We start from the raw sequence: 23,780 nt of genomic DNA, 5'->3' as shown, positions 1-23,780 counted from the left end.
TAATGTCTTAATAGGAGAATGCCATTATTGGGCTGTGTTTCCCATCAGCCTATTAGGAAACAGAAAGTTAGGAAAGTTGTGTTTACAAAACAGCAAGTTCATATGATGAGAACTAATCCCGGGAATTGTCCAAATTTTCCACATTTGTGGCATTAAATTTTTGAAAGATACTTATAGATTTATTGGAGCCACTTAGAGGCAATTAACCCCGTTTTCCGTGGGAAGAACTGTAAATCTGTATCTTTTTCCTGTGAAATAATCAGTATTTAATTACTTTGAGACAGACAAAAAGTCTATCAAAGTGTACCAGTGGATTTTTTTTCTACACCTTCCCAATCCAACCAATGTACCAATTTAATTATGTAATCCCCCCCAGCCTAACCCTTACAAAAATTAACCATAGTTTTGCTAAACTAACCACAGTTTAACCATTGTATTTGTAGTAAATCTGTGGTTATACAAAATGTAATCAATATGCCAAAAAAACATGGTTACTACAATAAAACCAAAAACCAGTTAATTTCCATAAGAGAACAAAACATTATTATAAATACTGTATTTGTGTTTATCATTAATGACATTTCCAGTGACAATCAGTGTTGGGGAAAGTTAAATTGCAATATTGCGTTACTTCCTTTAAAAGTAACTAATTATGTTACTTAGTTACTTTTTATGTAAAGTAATGCGTTACGTTACTTTTTAAATCTGGGCATGGCTTGCTTGTTTGTTTTTAATTAGTGCTGGGCAATGATTAATCATGATTAATCACATACATAATATATGGGTACACTGTAAAAAAAAAAAAAAACACCACAGTTTGTTAAGTAAACCTAAAATAATTTGTTACCTTGCTGCCTTAAAATTTTAAGTTGAATCAATTCATATGTCTAAGTTGTCACTTAGTACTCAACATTTTAAGTTGACTACTTTTTTGAGTTGACTGAACTTAAAATTATAAGGCAGCCAAGTAACAAATTATTTTAAGTTGATTCAAAAAAATAGTTTTTTATAGTGTATGTACTGTGTATATTTATTATGTATGTTATTATATATATATAATATTATATCATGTAACATAAATTCTATGAATATAAATATATACATGTAAATATTTTCAAAATTATACTGTATGTGTGTCTTTATGTTTACATAATAAATATACACAATACACACACATATATTATATAAACAAAAACATCGCAATTAATTGTTGCCCAGCACTATAATTCTTTACATTCTTTTTAGTAAATTAAGATTAAAGTAAATTAACATATGTGCTATAGAACGCACAAGAAGAAAGTGTTAGTTTATCTAAAGTAATTGTTGCTTATTATTATGGCTGAATTGGATCATCAAAGGTCAGCAGCAAAGATGCTGTTTAATAAAATGGGAATAAATACATAAAGGATTGTCACAGCACTTACATATGATTTCTCTTTTGTTGATTTTAATTGCTCCTATTATCCTCATTCATAAGCTGCTTTGAATAAAAGCGTCTGTTAAATGACAAAACGTAAATTTAACACATTTAATTATTGCAGGTTTGTGTTTTATTCGGAGTACGCATTTCACTGTTTTTATCCATTGAATTACATGTGAGATGAATTACATTTAGTCTAGAAAGTACTGTACAGTAACACCATGTTTACACAGCACACAACACCTCTGCACTTACTCCCCATTTCAGTCAGTGAATACATGGGGAAACAAAGAAACTGGCGTTACTTATTTGAAAAAGTAACTCAGATATTTTCTTGTAAATAAAAAGTAATGAAAAAAGTAATCTGATTACCGGTACATAACTTGCGTAACCCCTTGTAATACTTGTAATGCGTAACCCCCAACACTGGTGACAAGTGAATTTACAGAAAAATGGCATAAATTGGGTGCATGACCTTTGACCTTTGACCTGAGACTGTTAAGAACCACTGCAATATATAATTGTAACATTTTTGCATGTAACTGTGTGTGTGTGCAGTTAAATGCTCATTTTTTATGATTTGACTAAATTGTTCAAAGTGACTCATTCATAACACACAAAAAGACCCTCGCCACAACCTACATAAAACGGATTTAAACGATTCGAGTAACAGGGATGAAGCAAAATCCCCAGCACTACTGTGAAAAGCTCATACGCGTGTAAACTAGAGCACAGCGACGTAATGTCCCTTTAAGCGCAGACGGCGAGTGGAACATCTGCGTCTCCTCCTCTGTGACATCGCGCAGAGGAGCGTCCTATGGACGGCCTGACTCCGCCCACCAGTCAGGAAGATACAGAGCTCTCTGATCGTAAGTGGCCGTGTAGAGCGAGAGCTGATACAGACGTTTGTGTTATTAGTCCCTGTTCAAGAGAATCAACATGACTGGCGCTTGAACGGAATGTCAGATTAGCTTTCATTCGGACGCAATCCTCAATTCTAGTCGGCTGTCGCGCGCACAACTGGGCGATAGCACAATTTCCAGACTTAGAGTAACCATATTTTATTAGATTCCCAATCAGGCTTTTCTTTGTAAGACAGTTCACACATACTGAAACAAAGTGGATTTAACAGTGGCTACGTGGTTTACCCGCACTCCAAGATGCTTCTGGTCTCCCAGCGGCTAGACTCACCTCGCATGGACCCATTAGTGAGTTTATGAGTTTCATATTATTGGATTGCTTTGAATGGTGGCTCGCTCCAATGTTACGATCATTCGGTGTTTACAACTAAACCCCGTTTATGTATTTCACTTTGTCAGTACGCGCACCTCATACACCTTCACATTGGCTTTTACGCAGCAGTTGCTTTTTAAACTGTAACACTCCTACTGTTATGCTCCATAGTGAAGTTTGGAAACTTGAGTGGAGAAATCCCAGGGTTTTGTGTGTGTTAGATAAGGCAGACAGAGATTAGATGACAAGCTTGAAGACTGCATCAAAGATTAACTGGCGCTGTCCCACGCATTTACGCACACATTCCGAGGAAGTTCCATTTACTATATTGATTTTGCTAGGATTTTAATTGAATTAAGAAGTCGTCGTACTGACTAGCCATATGACAAGTAAGACGGCTATTTTAACATGACTGGTAGCAATTGAGCTAGATACGAGATGAAGTAGCTACTAGTAGGCTATCTTATCTTTTAAACGGGCAGGCTAATAATAAAGATGCAATGTAAACTAATAACTATTAGCTGTTATTTGTATCACGGAACCCTATAAAATTCAGTGATAAAAATGTAGTTTGTCACTACTGGGATTGTGACTATAGAAGAGGAAGTGCTGGTGACTAATTGAATAGATTATATTCACTACTGGAATAAGCAGCTGATGAATAGGTCAGTGTGATTGTTCGTAATTAAACAAATGTGCTAGTAAAATGAATAATAAATGCTAATTACTTAAAAGCCATTACACTCAGTCTGCTATGACAAATTCTGATTCAGAGAGAATAGCAGGTTGAAAGAGGCTGGAGATCCTATCAGCGCAGTCATTTAAACCGGTAGCAATTGCTTTATCGATGCATGTAACGCAACTTGACGATTGATAAACCCTTTGTTTTCATACATACGGCTGAAGGCAATGTAGAGTCAGAGAGGTAAAAGCCCCACACTGTTAAAGCAGCATGTGGTCTGCTTGTTGGAATGAAATGGCATTTATCAGACACTCAGCGGGGCTGCGCTCGCTAACAAAAGACTGAAAACTGGGGACTTGGACGAGAGCGCGGCTCTGGGGCTGCGGGCGCTGTGTAAATCATCTCAAAATGAGCGATAATGTGAGTTTTCACTGTCGGAATTGCGGCTGCGTTTAAACCTAGTGTTTAACAGTTAATGTGGATTGCTGAGAGATAAGAGAGACAGACGGTGGCTGAAATGCGGGACGGGACTGCCAGTGTGTCCAGGATTAAGCCGAGCTATAGCAGAATACGTAATGGGATTATAAAGGTGGCGGAGGGCTCGTTCACTATCAGAATAAGAAAGACTAGAAGGCAGCTTGCATCACCGATTTTCATATAAGCAAGCGGAGTGTCTATTTGTCTGTCTGTTTAAGAGCACGCTTGAGATCCCATGTAATTCAGTTTCTTGTAGATCAATAAACTAATTGTCAATGACGAGCCTGATTTACGCGCTGCCCCCTTTCGCCTTCGCTTTGTCATGGATTTGCCCAAACACATTTCCGAAAGCTATTATTGCATTTCCACAGATGCAGCATGTTTACCCCCAATGGACAGTCCCATATTCTCAGTATTCATAAGTTTCCCTTTAGTTCAAGAGGGAGTTTCCTCGGATCGTTTTCTGTAACATTTGAGAAGCAGTAACAAATCTATTGAGGAGTAAGAGAATAAAACCGAGTTTTCTGGCAAGACGTGCCTTGCCACAAAGAATAAATTATCTTATGATTATGAATACGATATGAGCACCATGCAGTTGTGGATTACATTAGGCGTATATCAATCTGTTTGTTGACATGACAGTCACTCATGTATTATTAATATTCATTTTAGCGGCCCCGCCCTCCAAACCTCTTTGACCTCTTTAACCCAGGTTAAGGGTTTCGATCTTTTGAAGTAGGTCATTAAGAGCAGGCAGCAGTAAATAAATGTTATTTTAGGCAAGCCAAGCTAAGCCAAAACCATAACCTAAGTAAATGAATAAATAGTTATTATCGTGTTAAGTTAATTTTTTAAATTATTATGTATTAATATTATTAAAATAATATATAATAATTAAAATAAATATATGACCCATGAACACAAAACCAATCATAAGTAGCAGAGGGATATTGGCAATAGCCAAAAGTATTGTATGGGTCAAAATTATTGATTTTTCTTTTGTGCCAAAAATCATTAGGATATTAAGTAAAGGTCATCTTCCATTAAGATATTTAGTAAATTTCCTACTGTAAATGTATTAAAACTTAATAGTTGATTAGTAATATGCATTGCTAAGAACTTAGTCTGTACAACTTTAAAGGCGATTTCCTCAATATTTAGATTTTTTTTTCGCATCCACAGATTTCAAGATGCCAAATATTGTCCTATCCTAACAAACTATACATCAATGGAAAGCTTACTTATTCAGCTTTTAGATGATGTATAAAATCTAATTTATGACTGGATTTGTGGTCCAGGATCATTTTATATATATATATATATTTTACAGTTCTAAGTTCCTCTGTGTTAAGAGTGTTGTTTCTCTGAAATCCAGTATCACAGTTGTAGATTTCCTGCACCGGATCTTTCTGCTCCACTCAATTTGAACTGATCTGTGGCCAAATGAGTCAGTGTGCTTTGAAGCTGCTGTTGACGGATGAATAAAAGGGCCGGAGTGGAATGCGCGCGCTAGTCTTCAGATCTCGTGCACGCACAGAGCGGTTGTAATGCGAGCAGCGCTCGTGAATACACTTGGATCTCACCTCAAAGTTAGGTGAAAGTTTAAAACAACACATCCAACTTTTATCTTACCGACTTTTCTAGGATGAGATCACTGAGTCAGGGCTTGTGTGAAGGAATTTAACTCTGAGGCTTTTTTTCTTTGTAGAGAGGCGGTGTTTGCGAGTTCAAAAGCAGTCTTCAAAGAGAGAGTCTCAGCACACCCTCATACCACAAACAATCGCTCTGTCATTTTCCCGCGCTAACTAAGAATCGTTGTCAGTGCATCACCTTGAGTGACTCGCTGTTCCATCGTGAAGAGACAAGGATGAAATTGTGCTGATTTGCAAGAGGAGCCATATGGTGGATCGAGGAGAAAGATAAGGATGGGAGGGAGGGAGGGAGGGAGAGATGAAGATAGCAGGGTGTTGAAGTGATTCCGATATAGACAAAGAAAAAGAGAGAAAGGTTGTGCTGTCCGAGGCCAGATGTTTCATTGTGGTTGGTGATGGACATTTCTTTCTCAACCAAGTCTTGCCAGAAAACATAACTATTTTATGAGGTGGTGATTTCATGAATGTGTATGATGTGATTTGTACAAAAACATACAGTTAACTGTACTAAACCTAACTGTCAATGGAGTTTAAGCATGAAAATGTCTACCTGATCTCATGACGAAAACGTACCTGTGGGAACTTTTTCGCAAGACGTGACATACGTACCAATATGTACATATCACTGCAGTTTGCAATGGAAATGAACACTTGAGGCGTTAAAACAGCGAGCACATGTAATTGTTTTTGTATAGAGTTATGATTACAGCTCCATATGTTTTGCTTTCTGGACGTAACAAGCTTGCTCGGTAGCTCAGTCGGCACGGAACTGATTTAGGATGTGGAATCCTTGGGTACAAATCCTGTGAAAAACACGACTCATGATGAAAGAGCTTAAAGATTAGAAATTGAAAAAGAAGCTAAAACGACATGTTTGCGATTGCGCTTTTTATCTCACATTCGCTTTTCTTCATAATATCGGCATGTTTAGGTGTTGTGCAGATGGTACGTTATTTTAAAACATCACGGAGCATTATCGTTATAGTGCCATTTAATGGACATTGAGTAGTCAGAACTGCAATGACAGAACAAAACCAACGTGACATAAAACGTTCCTATGTACGTTCATCTGTACTGGGGAAAAAAACGAACACTCTTTTAGTGCCACTCAATGGGCATTTCACATGAAATAGTGTTTTCACGATGCGTCATTAATCAGCCATATTGGCGGCACTAAATGTAAACAATGTCACTGAACCAAACGAAACTCCCATATTTTGCTGATTGTTGCTGCTAAAATGGTCAATTATTGTCATGTTTTGGGCTGTATTAATCAGGGAAAAACATTTGAGTAGCTACTATAGACTGCCAAAAGGTATAACTAATCAAGGAGAAGAGTGGAAAAACACTATCTGAGGAACAAAAGGCGTTTGTGGTTGGCCAAACCAAACCAGGATTTCCAGAACAAGAATCTTGACAACATTCACGTTTGTTCTTGTCATTTCCAGTCAGGTAGACAAAATATTAGGCTAATATTTTAAGTAATACTGCTCATACATATCTTTACCACCCTCTAAACTTTAGTTTGTCAAAATATTGCACCATTTCCTGCTTACTAAGTCCTTCTCTGAATGATGTAGGAGCTTCCACGTGTGTTTTTCATGGTTTAGACAGAACAAAGTATTCAGTAGTACATGAATTGTGCAATCAATTCTGTTGTTTACATCTGAGTATCGCCAATATGGCCACGCTTCCAGGTAACTGACCAAATCCTGATGTAAGTGCAAACCCTCTATGTCACAAAGGTACGTTTTTGTCATGAGATCAGGTTGAAAAATGTACAAATGAGATGGAATTAATAGGAATTAGCCACCAATTTGCCAAAATGTAAAACTGTTGCAATGAGAATGTGTTGATGATTCCTTTCTCAGCTTCGAAACATCCGATCAAAATCCAGTAGCATCGTCTTTCGTGATACATTTAGCCACTACTGATGCACATATACTTTGCGGTCTATAAGCACACACCTTTTTTTATAAGTAGATCCATATCTAATCAATCAAAGTTTCCACATTAGTCATAAATAAAACGACAAACATCTCTTTCAGACGTATTCAAAGGAACCCTGACAGTTCCAAAGCAGTTCTTTGGTACTGACTCTTTTCAAAGAAGGGGAACTGAGAAAACGAAAGGGTGAACGAGAGGAAAAACGCATGGGCCGTCGGCCCGTGGAGGGAAACCCTCATGTGTTTCTGCTATCGTTCTAGCTTCCTGATTCAACGTCAGTTGGCCAGAAGGACAGAGCGAGCAAGCTAAGGTGAGAAATGGAAGAAAAACTGCGTCACTGTGATCAGGCAAGACCTCACCAGGAAATAACAGTGTTGCCTAGGGATGAAAAACAAACAGGAGCCCGTACAGAATATTGGGTTGAGTAATTTCTTTTCCTGTCTCCAACACTTTGCACAAAAACTCAGTCAGAGGTACTAGACAGGAGAACACTCACCTCAGAGCTTTGCCAGCTTTAAGTGACTCTCTCCGGAAACCCCTGCGTCTCTCTGACTCACGGAAGAAAGCTTACAAGCACCTGATTTTTGTCAGAAGTGAAAGCGAAATCAGTGGCACAGCAGTGAATGAGAAGATGAAGTCTAAATGCATAAGCCCAAATTATTGAATGAGCCCAAGAAGCAGAGCTTAGCAATGAGGAAACATATGCTGCCTCTGGAGAAAACCTCAGAGGACGTGAGGGCTACAAAGATAGAGACTGCTTACTTTACCTCTGACAATCAACTACTGTAAAGCCCCCTGTGAACCCGGCATCTGTTATGGCTCGAGAGCCCAAAGGAACATCATTCATTTGGAGCATCATTTTAGCTGCATCAGCAACTAAAATGCTTTAAAAAGTTGCTTACTCTCCACACACCGATTTGGGAACAACTGCAGCCAAGTTTCTGTTTCTGTGCAGATATGTGGGAAATTTATGACTGAGTCCAGGCCTTTGAGTGGAGTTGTTTTCCTTTCTCTAGCTATTGCTTATTCATTGGGGCTGAATTAGGCTAAAGTGTTTTAAATAATAAAAATTAAGGGGTCCCAAATTCAGTTCCTAAGCTAGTTTTACTTGACACTGGGGAAAGGAGTCATTTGAACTTGTGCCATCTTTAAAACTCAATAGCAAATCAGAGATTGATGTTAGGAGGTAAACTGTAGCATACACTAATTACTGGCCTCTCATCAGAATGTTTAACTGGGAGTGCAGCTAAACCAGATAAGCACCAGTTTTAAACCAGATAAGACCAGTAAATGATCTTAGGTTGGTACAAGTGTTTTGTTTTTTAGCATTGTGCTGCTACTTGTTTCATCAGTAGTGTTTAGTCTGTAGAGCACACAACATTCTCTAGAGTGAAGGATTTAAATGAAAAAGGGAAGACTGCATGTGAAAAAAAAAGTCGGGGGAAAAAGCGAAACAAAACAATGAGAAATGGAAATCTCCACGTACCCACTCAATGACATCATGCCTACAAATTTGCTCGGACACAGTTTGTTCTGATTATTTGTATTGCTTTGGGGAAACAGGGCAGTTGCTGTGGTTAAGTAGCTGTTTTGTTGTTTGTGTGTGTTTAGCGTTCCGTTTTGTTCATTTGCATGACTAATTCAATAGTATACACGTAGAAGATCATTCAAGATCATCTGAGTCCCTCTCCTCTCTTCTCATTATTAGACTGTGTGTTGCAACACTGTCTGTCTATAGTCTCACCGCACGGAATACAGGTCTTTGTTCGGCACCAGCAGTGGCTTCCCGCTTGCATCATCATTACACGCGCAGACTGTAATGAACCTGTGGCTCCTTTTGGAGAATGTAGGCAATGTGCTGAGGGTAGATGAGATACAGTTTGTTTTACCTTCCAATATAAGCCCTATAAGTCGCTAGCAGTGATGAAATTAACTGCAACTGGTCTTTGATCAGACAGACATAAAGTGAGAATATCGAACAGTCTAGAAAGCATTCCCAGAACATCATTGCAAAAAGTGTGTGTGCGGTTGAAGACCCATGAGACAGTGATTGAATGATTGACTTAAAGGATTAGTTCAACCAAAAATGAAAACTCTGTCATTAACTACTCACCCTCATGCTGTTCCAGACCCATAAGACCTACGTTTATCTTCGGAACACAAATTACGACAAAATAGTCCATGTGATATTATTATTCACATAGCTTCATAAAATTACGGTTGAACCACTGATGTCACATGGACTATGTTCTTGGTACCTTTCCAGACCTTGAACGTGGAAGGACCCTAGTCTTGCATAGATAGACCTTCATACTGACGGCAGAAGTGTGATGTCAGAGGCTGAGACTAGAAGGAACCATTCTATGGAGGGTCAGAAAGCTCTTGGATTTCATAAAAAATATCTTAATTTGTGTTTTGAAGATGAACGAAGGTCCTACAGGTTTGGAACCACATGAGGGTGAGTAATTAATGACAGAATTTTCATTTTTGGGTGAACTAACCCTTTAAAGAGCAGCAAATATTTGTATTGTATTTATGATCGATTAGCCACTTTTTAGGTTTCAACAAGATGCAATATTTCTCAGTAAGCTGCAGCCAAGACATTTAGCTCCTATTCAGTGTTGGCAAAGTTGGTTGGACACACTGGACGAGAAACGCTGGGACAATTCAGGATTGTAAAACAATCTAACGCTATCTCACAACTAATTTGTAAGTGTTTTAAAAGGTGGCTAATTCCGAATCCGAATTTGTACGACCTTACTTGTACGATTTTGTACAATTCGTCTAGACCCCAGTGACGGGTAGGTTTAGGGGCAGAGTTAGGGGTAGGTCATTCATACGAATTGGGGAACTCATAAAATAAATGCGATGTAGTAAAACTTGTATGAATGCATATAAATGAGGTTGTACAAATTAGCCACCATGTAAAATATGTACGAATTGCCATGAGATCAGGTTGGTAAAATCTGTCCATGTCTTCTGACCCTGATAGAACTTTGTTGAAAGCTACATTTACAGGACAACAATGTAGTCAAAAACAGAAGCGTTTTTCCCTTGCTTTTTAAGAAAGTTTCACGTATACACAACAGTTTTTCAAAACGATTCGTGTTTACACATATCTGCGAAAACTGCCAAAAATGCTGTATTATGTATGCCAGGCCATTGGCGCACTGTTTGTTTGTTCGCAAGTGCCTTTAAAATTAACACGTACTGCGCATGTCTACATACCTAACACAAACTACACATGCGCATGATGTCACAGTTTTCAAAGATTCCCGTTTTGAATGTTTACATGGAAACGATAACAGTGGCATTTTCAAAAACTTGCACTTTGAAACCCGTCTTCAAAATAGTTTTTTCTAGTCCCCAAAATGCCGTTGTCGTGTAAACGAACAGACAAAATGTATAAAAATGTTCCCGTTTGTGGCTGAAAATGTTAAGATACTTCACAAAGACCATTACTTATCCATTGATGAACATGTCACATTAGGCAATCAAAGACTCAAGATTTTTCACTACGACAATAGAACGGTCACAGAAATTCCAGACAACCGTTATCACATGTGTGGATTGGGCTTAAAGGGATAGTTTACCCAAAAACTAGTAAAAATTCTGTCATTAATTACTCACCCTCATGTTAGAGGACTTTCATTCATCTCCGGAACACAAATTATGATATTTTTAATGACATCTTAAAGCTTTCTGACCCTGATATGTTCAAGGCCCAGAAAGGTAGTAAGGACATTGTTAAAATAGTCTATGGTACTCTTGTGAATGCGCGTCAAAGACTGAGCTAAAGTTGTTATTTTTGTTTTCTTTGGGCACAAGGTAATGTTGTATCTTCATAAAATTAAGGTTGAACTGCTGATGTCATATGCACTATTTTATTGATGTCCTTACTACCTTTCTCGGCTTTGGATGTGTCAGTTGCGTTGCTGTCTATGCAGGGTCAGAAAGATCTCGAGTTTCATCAAAAATATCTTAACTTGTGTTTCTTAAAAGGTCTTACGAGTTTAGAATGACATGAGGGTGAGTAATTAATGACAGAAATGTAATTTTTGGGTGAACTAACCCTTTACGTCAACATGACGCTACAAGCGCAGTCCATGTTATCTGACATAATGTGATATATTTCTGAGTTTTCAGTGAGACAAATGCAGTGATCCAAGTGCTCTGAGGAGTTGAAAATATGCGGGTTTGGTATCGTCATCTGAAAAGAAAGACCACAAGCGTGTTAAGAATGTAAACAGGGTCAGTTTTGATTTAATGTTGACTTTTAGAGAAATGTAAAACTTTAACAACCTCAACGGGTATTCTTCCAAGAGTGCAGCTGAACGCAGATGCGACTGAAGATTAATCAGTACCGTGACTCGCTCGAGACTTCAAAGAACCCATGTTGCAACAAAAGAACAAGTAAATGTTTCTCGTTTGAACGTGTCACTACGATTCACCGTGATGAATGGTCCTGCAAAACAGCGATCATGCCCACTAGAAACGCACACGCATGCGAACGGCCGCGCTTTCATCTGCGGTCCAAAGTAAAAATACCCAGAATTCCTGGCACTTCGTAATGCACTCATTCCCAGAAGCAGTTGTCGTAGTAACCTTGGCAGCTTTTCACAAGTGCGATCTTTTTCCTACTTCTTTCTAAGGGATACAAATGGAATAGGGTGTAAATTATTAATTAGTGGAGATGGTAGGGAAGGATTTTATTTATTCATACACAAAGACATTTTTATCCATGTGTGTACTCAATGAAAGAAACAAAGTAATACATGTGGAATTAAAATGATCTATGACCGGGCGCATAGGTGATTGCGGTAACGATCTATCTGGTAACGCTGTTGAATTAGTGAGTGTTATGGGCTGTCTTCTGCATTGTTTCGTTGTTGTCTTGTCTGCGAGTGGTATTCTAGGTCACTCCCTCCTCCTCCCTCCTCCCTTGTGTCATCCATTAACAGAGCCTGTGTGTGTGTGTATATGTGCATATGTGCGTCTCTACGTTTGATCACAAGTGTGTGCTTGCCACTTTCATGTACTTCCTTTTCGTCAAGATGGATAGACACCTATTTTTCTAGGTATTCTCATTGTTCCTCTAATGTTCATCAGATACACCCACATATATTTTCTTTTTCTTTTCATTGCCTTCCTTCCTTCCTTCCTTTTATTATTTTATCCATTTTTTGGTCTCCCTGTGTGCCTTTAAGTGGTGAGGTCAGTGAGAGTGCCACTATGGTAGTAATGGGCCTATGCTTGAACACAGGTGTCCGTTTGCAAGCCCATAGTAACAGATTGTGGGGCATGGTTCACTGAGTAACTTGATCCAGACATAATGTTTTACCATGGTTGGCCCAGTGACTCGGGTTACATACACATACAGGCGTCGCCAGCCATCTCCATCCACAGAGCATGGTCTTCTTGACCCCCGTGACCCCAGCCAGTAGTAGGGTGGGGTCTTAGTAATTGATATAAGTGATTAATAGCTCTCCATGCACTTTGTTCAATTTAAACATAATTGCCTTTTCATTTTAGAGTCGGCTTGAAGCCTCTCAGAAGGCTAAACTTAATGATAAGGGCCTGTCCTGTCCATGTCACACCTTCTCATCGCATCTCAGTGTAATTAAGTAAAGAGGTGTGATGAGAATGCAGCATAGACTATTAGAGCATCAGCATATGTCATTTTTTTTTTGTTTTCTGTCCGCCATACGTGTAGCAATGAGACTACAAAGATACGTTAACTGCATTAACTGATTTTTGGGGGGATAATTACTTTTAAATTATACTACAGTTAGGGGTCAGGAAGATTTTTCAAATAAATTAATACTTTTATTCAGTAAGGATGCATTAAATTGATCAGAAGTGATAGCAAAGACATTTAGCATGTTAAAAGATTTTTTTTTTTTTTTTTTTTTATATATATATATATATATATAAATATAGGGGGTGAAAACTTTTGAACAGAATGGAGATGTGTGCATTTTTCTTATTTTGCATAAGTATCAAATTTTTACGTTTAGTACTGCCCTTCAGAGGCTACAGAAGATACTTGCATGTTTCCCACAAGACAAACTAAGTTAAATTTACCCTCATCTTCAAATTCAAAAAGTTTTCACACCCAGCTCTTAATGCATGGTTTTTCCTTCTGGAGCATCAGTGAGCATTTGAACCTTCTACAATAGTTGCATATTACTCCCTCAGTTGTCCTCAGTGTGAAAAGATGGTTCTCAAAATTATACAGTCATTGTTGGAAAGGGTTCAAATACACAAAAATGCTGGAAAACCAAAGAATTTGTGGGACCTGAAGGATTTTTCTGAAGAACAGCAGGGAGTTTAACGGTTTAGGATAAACAAGGGACTCATGAACAACTATCACTAAACAAAATAAAACAAACAAACAAACAAAAAACCAGCTGTGGATCATTCAGTTAACAACACAGTATTAAGGATCAAGGGGATGTAAACTTTTGAACTGGGTCATCTTTAAAATTCAACTATTATTTTCTCTTGTGGACTATATGTAAACATCTTTTATGTGAAATATCTTATTCAGGTCAGTACTAAATAAACAATAAAGATGCATTTTGTATGATCCCTCTTATTTTGGTAAAATAATTAACATTTTGTAGATTCTAAAAGGGGGAAGTAAACTTTTGACCTTAACTGTATGCAAAGATTTCTGAAGGATCATGTGACGTGGCTGTATGTAATGGCTGCTGAAAATTCAGCTTTGTAATCACTGTAATAAATTACATTTTAACTATATATTTTAAAAAAACGTTTTTTTTAATCATAAAAATAATTATGGACCCAAACCCTTTGAAATGTAATGTATGTTAAATAGAATTTAATGTATTGTGGAAGAACAGTAGCCTCAGGAAGTGTGCCAACAGTCCACATTATAATCACAGAAAATATATTTTTCTAAACTCTAATATAAACTATTTAAAGAACACACACTGAGATTTAAAAACTATGTGAATGATGGCATTCTTGTGGAAATCTGTAAATGTGATTGTTGTTTCAAGAAACCAAACAAGAGTAGTAGACGAGACAATTAACTTAGAGCCATGTTATACTTTGCATTTAATGTAGTTGGCTACAAATGTGCCTAGACAATCCTAGCTAAAGAATGCTCTACATTATAAATCCTAGATATAGACACCAGAGCAATTGTGGATAAACTGTTTATTGTTGCAGTCATTTATGTTTGAGAAACTCTGCACACATTACTATGTCTCTGTGGTTCTTGTATGTGTGTGAGTGAGTGTTTTTTTTTCCTCCACTGTTTAGTTATTTTTAGAGAACATGGGAACTGAGAGCGTGAGATGCTCGTTTTGGTGGAGGGGCAAGCTCACGTCGCACTGTGATTGCATGCCAGCGACAGAGTCTCTGACAGGAAAGTCAGAGCGAGAGAGAGAAAGAAAGAGCGTGTATGTGTGTGTGAGAATGGGAGAGATAATGAATCATTCACTACAAAAGCCATTTAAAAATCAGTCATACTTGTCTGACTCTCTTCCCTCTTCTGCATCCTTCAGCCATTACCAGAATATTAAAACATTTGTTTCCAGAAGCAAACTGAGAATTCCTGCTTGGGCTGGTAAAAAGACTGTAAATCTGATTGCGTGTGTGGAAGTGTCTGTATCTACTGCAGGTGGTGGTTAGAGGGGTTTTATAAGTCTCAACCTCTTGTCCCATGAGCCCTACAAACAGATGATGATGTAACTGAGAGCCGGGTCATTAGGTAAAGCTGGGTTTGCCAAAGCTCTAGTGTGGATTTCCACAGTACCAGACATGAATAACTGAATGTTTTCTCTTACATTTTGGAGCAGACAAGTGAGGAGTTCATCAATGTAGACAATCCAAATAAACGCCTAGCAATTCACCTTTTGGTGGAAGGGGTCAGACTGTTGTGAATAGAGGACAGTAAGTCAGTCATGGTCTCTTATTTTTCCGTCCCTTACTTCATCTCATTTTATCATGCACACCCTAAAGTATGTTTGAAGGGGTTGCTCTAATGGCTTCAATCACTGTTTGGCCCAGATTTCCTAAACCCCGGAGAGCTCTGAGATGAATTAAATCGCTAAAGACCCTGCCGAAACCACAAAATAGGGCGAGACATCAAAGTGGAGGATTTCTTGTGCGTTTGTTATCGCGCTCACTTCAGAAATGGGTGTATCTAAAAGTCAGTGGTGATGTTTTGCAAGTTTTTAGGAATGAGGCAGCACTCGGTTTTATCTGCTATCAATTTGACGTGTTGCTCATAAAGAGTTTATCATTTGCGTTACGGTAAACATTCCTATAATTTGTGTCAAAGCCCTAGAGCCGCGTCAGCACGGGAAGACAACCGCAGACGAGTTTCACTTCAGCTACTTGGCTGTCAAATGTAAGATCAATATCTGTCTTGATACAGGTGAAATTTCCTCGTTCTAAACGAAAAGCGTATCTCGCACTTATCTCCTCAGAGTCGGCTTTATTCGCCGCGAGTAATTGGCTTTGAGTCGAGCCATATCCGCGCTAACAGCGTGTCTGTGAAAACGCGACGCTCTCTGAAGTGGCGTAGCGGCTGTCTCGCGGTGCGTTTCAGTGTGCCGCGCGAGGTTGTTTGCTGTTGCGACAGAGCTGTGGGTGGAAAGGAGGAACATATTTCTACCTCGCTCAGACGTCCAAAACAAACAGCGCTATGAAGGCTGGAGCTACTCTCTGTTAGGACCAAAATTCCACAGCTACCACGCAGCCAGGGAATCTTATTACTCTCTTTCTCTCTCCTCTGTCTCACTGAGATTTAAATATTTTTTCCAAGGGGCTTTGAGGGGATTCTGCGGCCAAGATCAACAGTTATGCACCTTGTTCTGCTGCAATAGCAATAGATATTGTAGTATCTGTTCAACAGGGACAACCGCTAATAATCATCGGTCAGTGAAAGGACAGCATGGGGAAAGAATGATGGGGAGGGGGCGGTGGTAAATAATATTAGCTCTGTAAAGTTCCCACTACATCTGCTTGACAGGACATCCACTAATCCTAACTAAACAGCTGTCTGAACTGAGGTGACATAGGGATGGGAGCATTATTGACAGCTTTTTTCCAGAGGCTCAGTCAAGGTAGGGAAAGATTCTGAAAGAAATTAAGGCATAGAAAGTTCTCGGTGAATGCACGAGGAGAAAGTCAGGTCTGTGCTGAGTACCACAACTAACTTTGAGGAACAAAGTTGAATAGGCATGATAAACAAGTGTTTAAGTTTGAGTACTTTAGGTTGGACCAATATATTGGCGGATAAAATGGAAAGATTTTGGCCCTTTGTCAAATCATCATTTTCGGCATATTCTGTAGCCTAGCGTTCAGAAGTTTGGTCTTTTCTGCTCACCAAGGCTGTGCTTATTTGTTCAAAAATACAGTAAAACAATATTATGATATATATTTAATATATTATATTAATATACAGTTGAGGTCAAAAGTTTACATACACCTTGCAAAATCTGCGAAAATGTTAATTATTTGACCAAAATAAGAGGGATTTATTTAGTATTGACCTGAATAAGATATTTCACATAAAATGTGTTTACAGTCCACAAGAGAAAATAATAGTTGAATTTATAAAAATGACCATGTTCAATTTTAATACTGTATTTCTTTAATACTGTATTGTTACCTGAATGGTCCACACCTGTTTTTTGTTTTGTTTGTTTGTTTAGTGATAGTTGTTCATGATTCCCTTGTTTGTCCTGAACAGTTAAATTGCCCACTGTTCTTCAGAAAAATCCTTCAGGGCCCACAAATTCTTTTGTTTTTTAGCATCTTTGTGTATTTGAACCCTTTCCAACAATGGTTGTTTGATTTGACTCATATGCAACTTACAGAAGGTTCAAATACTCACTGATGCTTCAGAAGTAAACACAATGCATTAAGAGCCAGGGAATCTTCATTTTGTTCAAAAGTTTACACTCCTGGCTCTTAATGCACCGTTTTTTCCTTCTGGAGCATCAGTGAGTGTTTGAAGCTTCAAGTTGCATATGAGTCCCTCAGTTGTCCACAGTTTGAAAAGATGGATCTCAAAATCATACAGTCATTGTTGGAAAGGGTTCACATACACAAAAATGCTGAAAAACCAAAGAATTTGTGGGACCTGAAGAATTTTCTTGAAGAACAGTGGACAGTTGAACTATTCAGGACAAACAAGAGACTCATGAACAACTATCACTAACCAAAAAAACAGCTGTGGATCATTCAGGTAACAACACGGTATTAAGAATCAATTGTATGTAAACTGTTGAACAGGGTCATTTTTATCAATTCAACTGTTATTTTCTCTTGTGGACTATATGTAAACGTCTTTCATGTGAAATATTTTATTAACGTCCGTGCTAAATAAAAAATAACATGCATTTTGTACAATCCCTCTTATTTTTGTAAAATAATTAACATTTCATAGGTTCTGGAAGGTCTGTCTATCTATATGAAATGCAAAGAAAATTTGCTCAACTAAAACCGAAACCCTGCTTTCAGGATACTGGCATCGCATCTGCAATTAAAAATCAAATTGGCTGACCACAAATTTGTATCTATTCAAGGTAGCCAGGTCAGACTATGGCAAGATTATGTAAGCCTGTATATGATCAGGGTTGTTTTACATTGTAGTTATGTATTCTGCCACTGGACGAGTCCCTTTAAGGAGTAGTTCACTTTCAGAACAAAAATTTACAGATAATGTACTCACCCCCTTGTCATGCAAGATGTTCATGTCTTTCTTTCCTCAGTTGTAAGGAAATTATGTTTTTTGAGGAAAACATTTCAGGATTTCTCTCCATATAATGGACTTATATGGTGCCCCCGAGTTTGAACTCCAAAATGCAGCTTCAAATGGCTCTAAACGATCACAGCCAAGAAAAGAAGGGTCTTATCTAGCAAAACAATTGGTTATTTTCTAAAAAATACTTTTTAACCTCAAATGCTCGTCTTGTCTAGCTCTTTGTACTCCGTGTAGAGATTAAAAAGTATATAAATTATAAATGTTTTTAGAAAATAACCGATCGTTTCGCTAGATTAAAACCTTTTGAAGCTGCATTTAAACTGCATTTTGGAAGTTCAAACTCAGGGGCACCATAGACATTCATTATATGGAGAGAAATCCTGAAATGTTTTTCTCAAAAAATATCATTTCTTTACGACTGAAGAAAGAACGACATGAACATCTTGGATGACAAGGGGGTGAGTACATTATCTGTAAATTTTTGTTCTGAAAGTGAACTACTCCTTTAATTCCCTCTATTTGGTTTCTATTTCTACTGAATGTCTTTAAATATTTTCTGCTAATAGTATGTCTTTTAACAGTTTAATTGAGTTTCTGCCCCAAGGCTGTCTGATTTGAGAACACAGCTCTAGGACTAGCTTTCTGAGGGTATTTCTCTTCTTCACCATGTCTCGTTAGGTTAGATCTTTTTTAGATTTCTCTCTCTCACACTGCTTTCTATTATAACAGCCGGGCTGGGCATTTCTGTGCAGCCACATCAGGACCTAATAAACGTGCCATACGCTCATTGATTTCCCAGTGCGTGTTTGTGCAGCTGCTGGTAATGTCATCACTTTCTGAGTAAATGTGGTTGTGTAGGAGTCAATGAGTGAGACAGCTACATGTGTTGTTCTTCAGCAGGATGTAGATGCCATCTTTGGGCCTTCAACCACCCAGCAAGCAGTAACGGTAGCGTCATCTCTCTCCGTCTCTGTTATACAACAAGACTAAATGCCACTCAAGCAATAGAGGCACTTTCCCCCATAATGCTCCCTGTTTTCTGACCTACTGACACAACAAAAAATTGGCAGCAGTGCTGTGCTGCAGTCAGTGTGTGCGTTTGTGCTGATACAAAGCATTTTTGTTTTTCGCCATCCCCCTTTAAAGAGTTGCTGGCTGCAGGAATACATTCCTCCTCTTTTTATCTGTCAGAACTCCCCTCCTCCCTCTCTTTACCTCCTCCTTTTCCCCACGATGTTAAATTGTTGTGACACTGTAGCACTTGAGCGTCTGGTGTTAAAATATTCCTTCTTAATGACAAATGAACATGTGGATAGATTCCTCTCCCTGGCAGGTCATTAACATTTGACACATTGGAAGCGGCGCTGATGCTGCGGCGCGGGCACAGTTCTCTCTGCATTGCAATGGGGTGATTGCGACGCTAAGCGCCTCGAGTATTAATGCATTTATTCATTCCATCAAATCCCTCTTCATACAGATTATCAGACCTCTCTTTAACCAAAAAGATGATTTTATTTTATCCCACGAGTTAACAACTGTGTGTGAATGTCTCAAGTATGTGTGCACTCACACTCGAGAGGTTCTTTTTGGTCTTGCCTTATTGCTATGATTTTTCGATGTGTTTCAGGCTTTCAAACATAAATGTTAACCTATCTGTGCTGACATAAGTGCATCGATATTCTAACATATGGAAATAAAGTCATTATGAGTAGCTGTGAGCGTTATCATAATACATTTTCCAGATAAATCAGCCTAGGTGATTAACTAGCCAATATTTTGGCCTAATAGTTCCACTTGTATATAGATATAAGCATTTGTATCAGCCACTGTTTATATCAGGATTTTTTAAATGAAAGAAGCCCCTATTTATTGACCACTAATGCTGACTAGTGTTTTACCGACATTCTGTTATTGCTTTGTATTGGCATTGTTAATGGCTATTTGCTATAGTCAGATTTTTTTTTTTTTGTGAATTTTTAATAAATATTTTAGCATTTATGTACATCTAAATTACATTACCCAGATATATCCCATTATATAAGCCATATGCCATTGAGAGATTTATTCGTCAACCCATAATAGGAACCATCTTTTGATACCAGTTTGACAAGAGCATATTCTGCATGCTGCATGATGAAAGCTCATTCTTTATTGCTGTTTTAATAAGCGTGGGCCTCACACTACATCTGGTGTGAGACATATGTACATCCTGGCTGGCTGCTGTAACGGAAAAAAAGTCTTTTGGCAGCTTTTATTAACAAATGTTACTTCCAGTAGACATATGTGGCATAATACGAACACTTTACTTTACCTTCTTTGCTCCCAAACAATGATTGCACAATTAAAGCGAACTTAAAAATACTTAAAACTAAATGTCTTTGCATTATACAGTGAGGAAAAAAAAAAAAATTTCCCTTGATGATTTTGTACATTTGCCCACTGACAAAGAAATAAGTAATTTTAATGGTAGGTTTATTTGTACTGTGAGAAACAGAATAACAACAAAAGAAATCCAGAAAAACACATTTCTAAAAAGTTATAAATTGATTTGCATTTTAATAAGTGAAGTAAGTATTTGACCCCTTCGCAAAACATGAGCAAAATCCTTAGCAAAACCCTTGTTGGCAATCATAGATGTCAGATGTTACTTGTAGTTGGCCACCAGGTTTGCACACATCTCAGGAGGGATTTTATCCCACTCCTCTCCAAGTCATTAAGATTTCGAGGCTGACGTTTGGCAACTCGAACCTTCAGCTCCCTCCACAGATTTTCTATTGGATTAAGTTCTGGAGACTGGGTGCTTAAAGATGTGCTTCTTCTTGAGACACTCCTTTGTTGCCTTGTCTGTGTGTTTTGGGTCATACCCATTTTCAACGCCCTGACTGGCTTCAATGCCCTGGCCCTGACGGTATATGGCCCTGTCCATTGTCCCTTTAATGCGGTGCAGTTGTCCTGTCCCTTTAGCAGAAAAACACCCCCGAAGTATAATGTTTCCACCTCCATGTTTGACGGTGGGGATGGTGTTCTTGGAGTCATATGCAGCATTCCTCCTCCTCCAAACATGACGAGTTGAGTTGATGCCAAAGAGTTTGATTTTGGTCCCACCTGACCACACCACTTTCACCCAGTTCTCCTCTGAATCATTCAGATGTTCATTGGGCCTGTACATGTGTTTTCTTGAGCAGGGGGACCTTGCGGGCATTGCAGGATGTCAGTCCTTCACGGCGTAGTGTGTTACCAATTGTTTTCTTGGTGATTATGGTCCCAGCTGCCTTGAGATCAATGACAAGATCCTCCTGTGTAGTTCTGGGCTGATTCCACTCCCTTCTCATGATCATTGAAACTCCACGAGGTGAGATCTTGCATGGAGCCCAAGACCGAGGGAAATTTACATTTATTTTGTGTTTCTTTTATTTGCGAATAATCGCACCAACTGTTGTCACCTTCTCACCAAGCTGCTTGGCGATGGCCTTGTAGCCCATTCCAGCCTTGTGTAGGTCTACAATCTTGTCCCTGACAACCTTGGACAGCTCTTTGGTCTTTGTCATGGTGGAGAGTTTTTAAACTGATTGATTGCTTTTGTGGACAGATGTCTTTTATACAGGTAACAAGCTGAGATTAGAAGCAATCTCTTAAAGGAAGTGCCCCTAATCTCAGCTTGTTACCTGTATAAAAGACACCTGGGAGCCAGAAATCTTGCTGGTTGATAGGGGATCAAATAAATTTCACTCATTATATTGCAAATCAATTTATAACTTAAAAAATATATATATTCTGTCTCTCACTGTTAAAATAAAATCAGCAGGGGATCAAATAATTATTTTTCCCAGTGTACATCACAATACGGAAAAACATCCATTCCATAATGACTTTAAGGACATTTTACATAATTTTTTGTTTCACCAGTAAAGTTTCAAACACCTCATTAAACCAAAAGGCCTTGGAAAAGCACTTTTGGCACTTTTTACATCATAGATGTAAACATTGCTACAGAAATTGTTAAGAAACCTGGTCTGGTGTGTAAATAATGACTAAAAATTACACTCGAAACTTCACATAGCAGGTGCTTCGGCCAGTTTTGTGATGTATTATGGCGCTTTTCTCTAATGTGACTATAGAAACTGTCAAGAGTGTGTCATTTTGATGGTATAGGTGAACATCAGTCAATAGTCTACTCTATTTGACTTCATATATACTGTTGGGAGGACAAGGCAGAGGCAGTGCTCTACAAGAGAAATCAAAAGCCTATGTGTCGTACAGGGACCTCCAATCAATATCCAGCTCTTCTCTTGCCCCCTCAAGGACGTTATCTCGCACACAAACACACACACACAGACATACACAGGGTCTAGGTCTATATGGCGCCGTTTTACGAGTGCTGTAATTGCTGTGACGTGTTTAAGGGAGAGCTACTGAGAGAGAACCATTCATGAGATTTATTAGAAAAGGTGGTCCAGCAAACGAGAGAGAGTGAGATGGAAAGGTGGAGGACAGGAGGTAGAAAGAACAGATGACCGCATTCAGTGCAAGAGAAAGGAGGGATGGAGCATCAGAGAAAGAAAGCGAGCGGTGTACCCTGTCTGGACATTGATCTGAGTGATCTCTGCTCTAGAGCAGGCAGACCCAACTAATGCTGGTCCATTATTTAGCCTGCAGAGATAAAGAGACAGGAGGCTTCTGAGGTGGACGGCTAAGTGAGGAATGGAGGAATACACCTTAACCGCAGAGGACAAGTGTCCACTCAAGTGCGTGTGTTGAATGAGAAAGAATGAGCTTTGTGCAACTGTCACTCTCTGTCTCGACTGTTATCCATTTAGAGACAGTTTCTGCTGTGGCTTATAGTCTCACACATATACACGGTGGGGGCTTTCCAATGATTTCAGTTGCTTTAATAGTGAGCTGACATTTTTTTTCTGTCACTATAACTCTTTCTGCTTTGTAAATGAAAACATAAGTGTATTATATTATTTAGCATATTTTCCTCAAGGGAACTGTTAGCTGGTTCCCACGATTGTTTTAGAAGCTTTTGGTTTTCGCATTTTAGGCAAAACCCACACCCAAGCATCTACAGCAGTGCAGCCGTCACTTTTTCAAAGCAGCAAATCTACTAGCTAATCATACTTAATAATTAATTCAGTTATAGTTGAGCAACACTATCTTTCAAACGTTACATTTAACATTTAGAATGTTACAAAAGATTTCTATTTTAAATGCTGTTCTTTTGAATTCTTTTGAATGTGAAGATTTTTTTAAGAATCCTATAAAACATCCTGTGGCTTCCTTAAAAATATTATGCAGCACAACTGTTTTCAACATTTATAATAATAAGAAATGTTTCTTGAGCTCCAAATCAGCACATTAGAATGATTTCTAAAGGATCGTGCGACACTGAAGACAATACCCCAGATTTACTCATAATTGATCCCAGAGGTACAGTTGTAGACAAAAGTTTACATGCACCTTGCAGAATCTGCAAAATGTTAACTATTTTACCAAAATTAGAGGGATCATACAAAATGCATGTTATTTTTTATTTAGTACTGACCTGATTAAAATAAGATATTTCACAAAGAAGACATTTACATATAGTCCAAAAGAGAAAATAATAGTTGAATTTATGAA

At 38.3% G+C, this 23,780-nt stretch overlaps 1 protein-coding gene across 1 annotated transcript in view; it reads left to right on the top strand.

Annotated features, from left to right (window-relative positions):
* Positions 1–2,339: 2,339 nt before the first annotated feature.
* LOC141331267 (uncharacterized) overlaps positions 2,340–23,780 on the top strand; it is a 100,195-nt gene continuing 78,754 nt past the window's right edge. The window contains exon 1 of the mRNA XM_073836266.1: positions 2,340–2,628. Within this exon, the coding sequence (XP_073692367.1) occupies positions 2,581–2,628 (48 nt within the window). The 5' untranslated portion in view covers positions 2,340–2,580. The remainder of the gene's footprint in view (positions 2,629–23,780) is intronic.

Source organism: Garra rufa, chromosome 3, assembly GCF_049309525.1.
Source record: "Garra rufa chromosome 3, GarRuf1.0, whole genome shotgun sequence".
NCBI lineage: Eukaryota > Metazoa > Chordata > Actinopteri > Cypriniformes > Cyprinidae > Garra > Garra rufa.
Note: the sequence above shows the minus strand (reverse complement) of the source record. Positions and strands in the feature narration are given on the sequence as shown.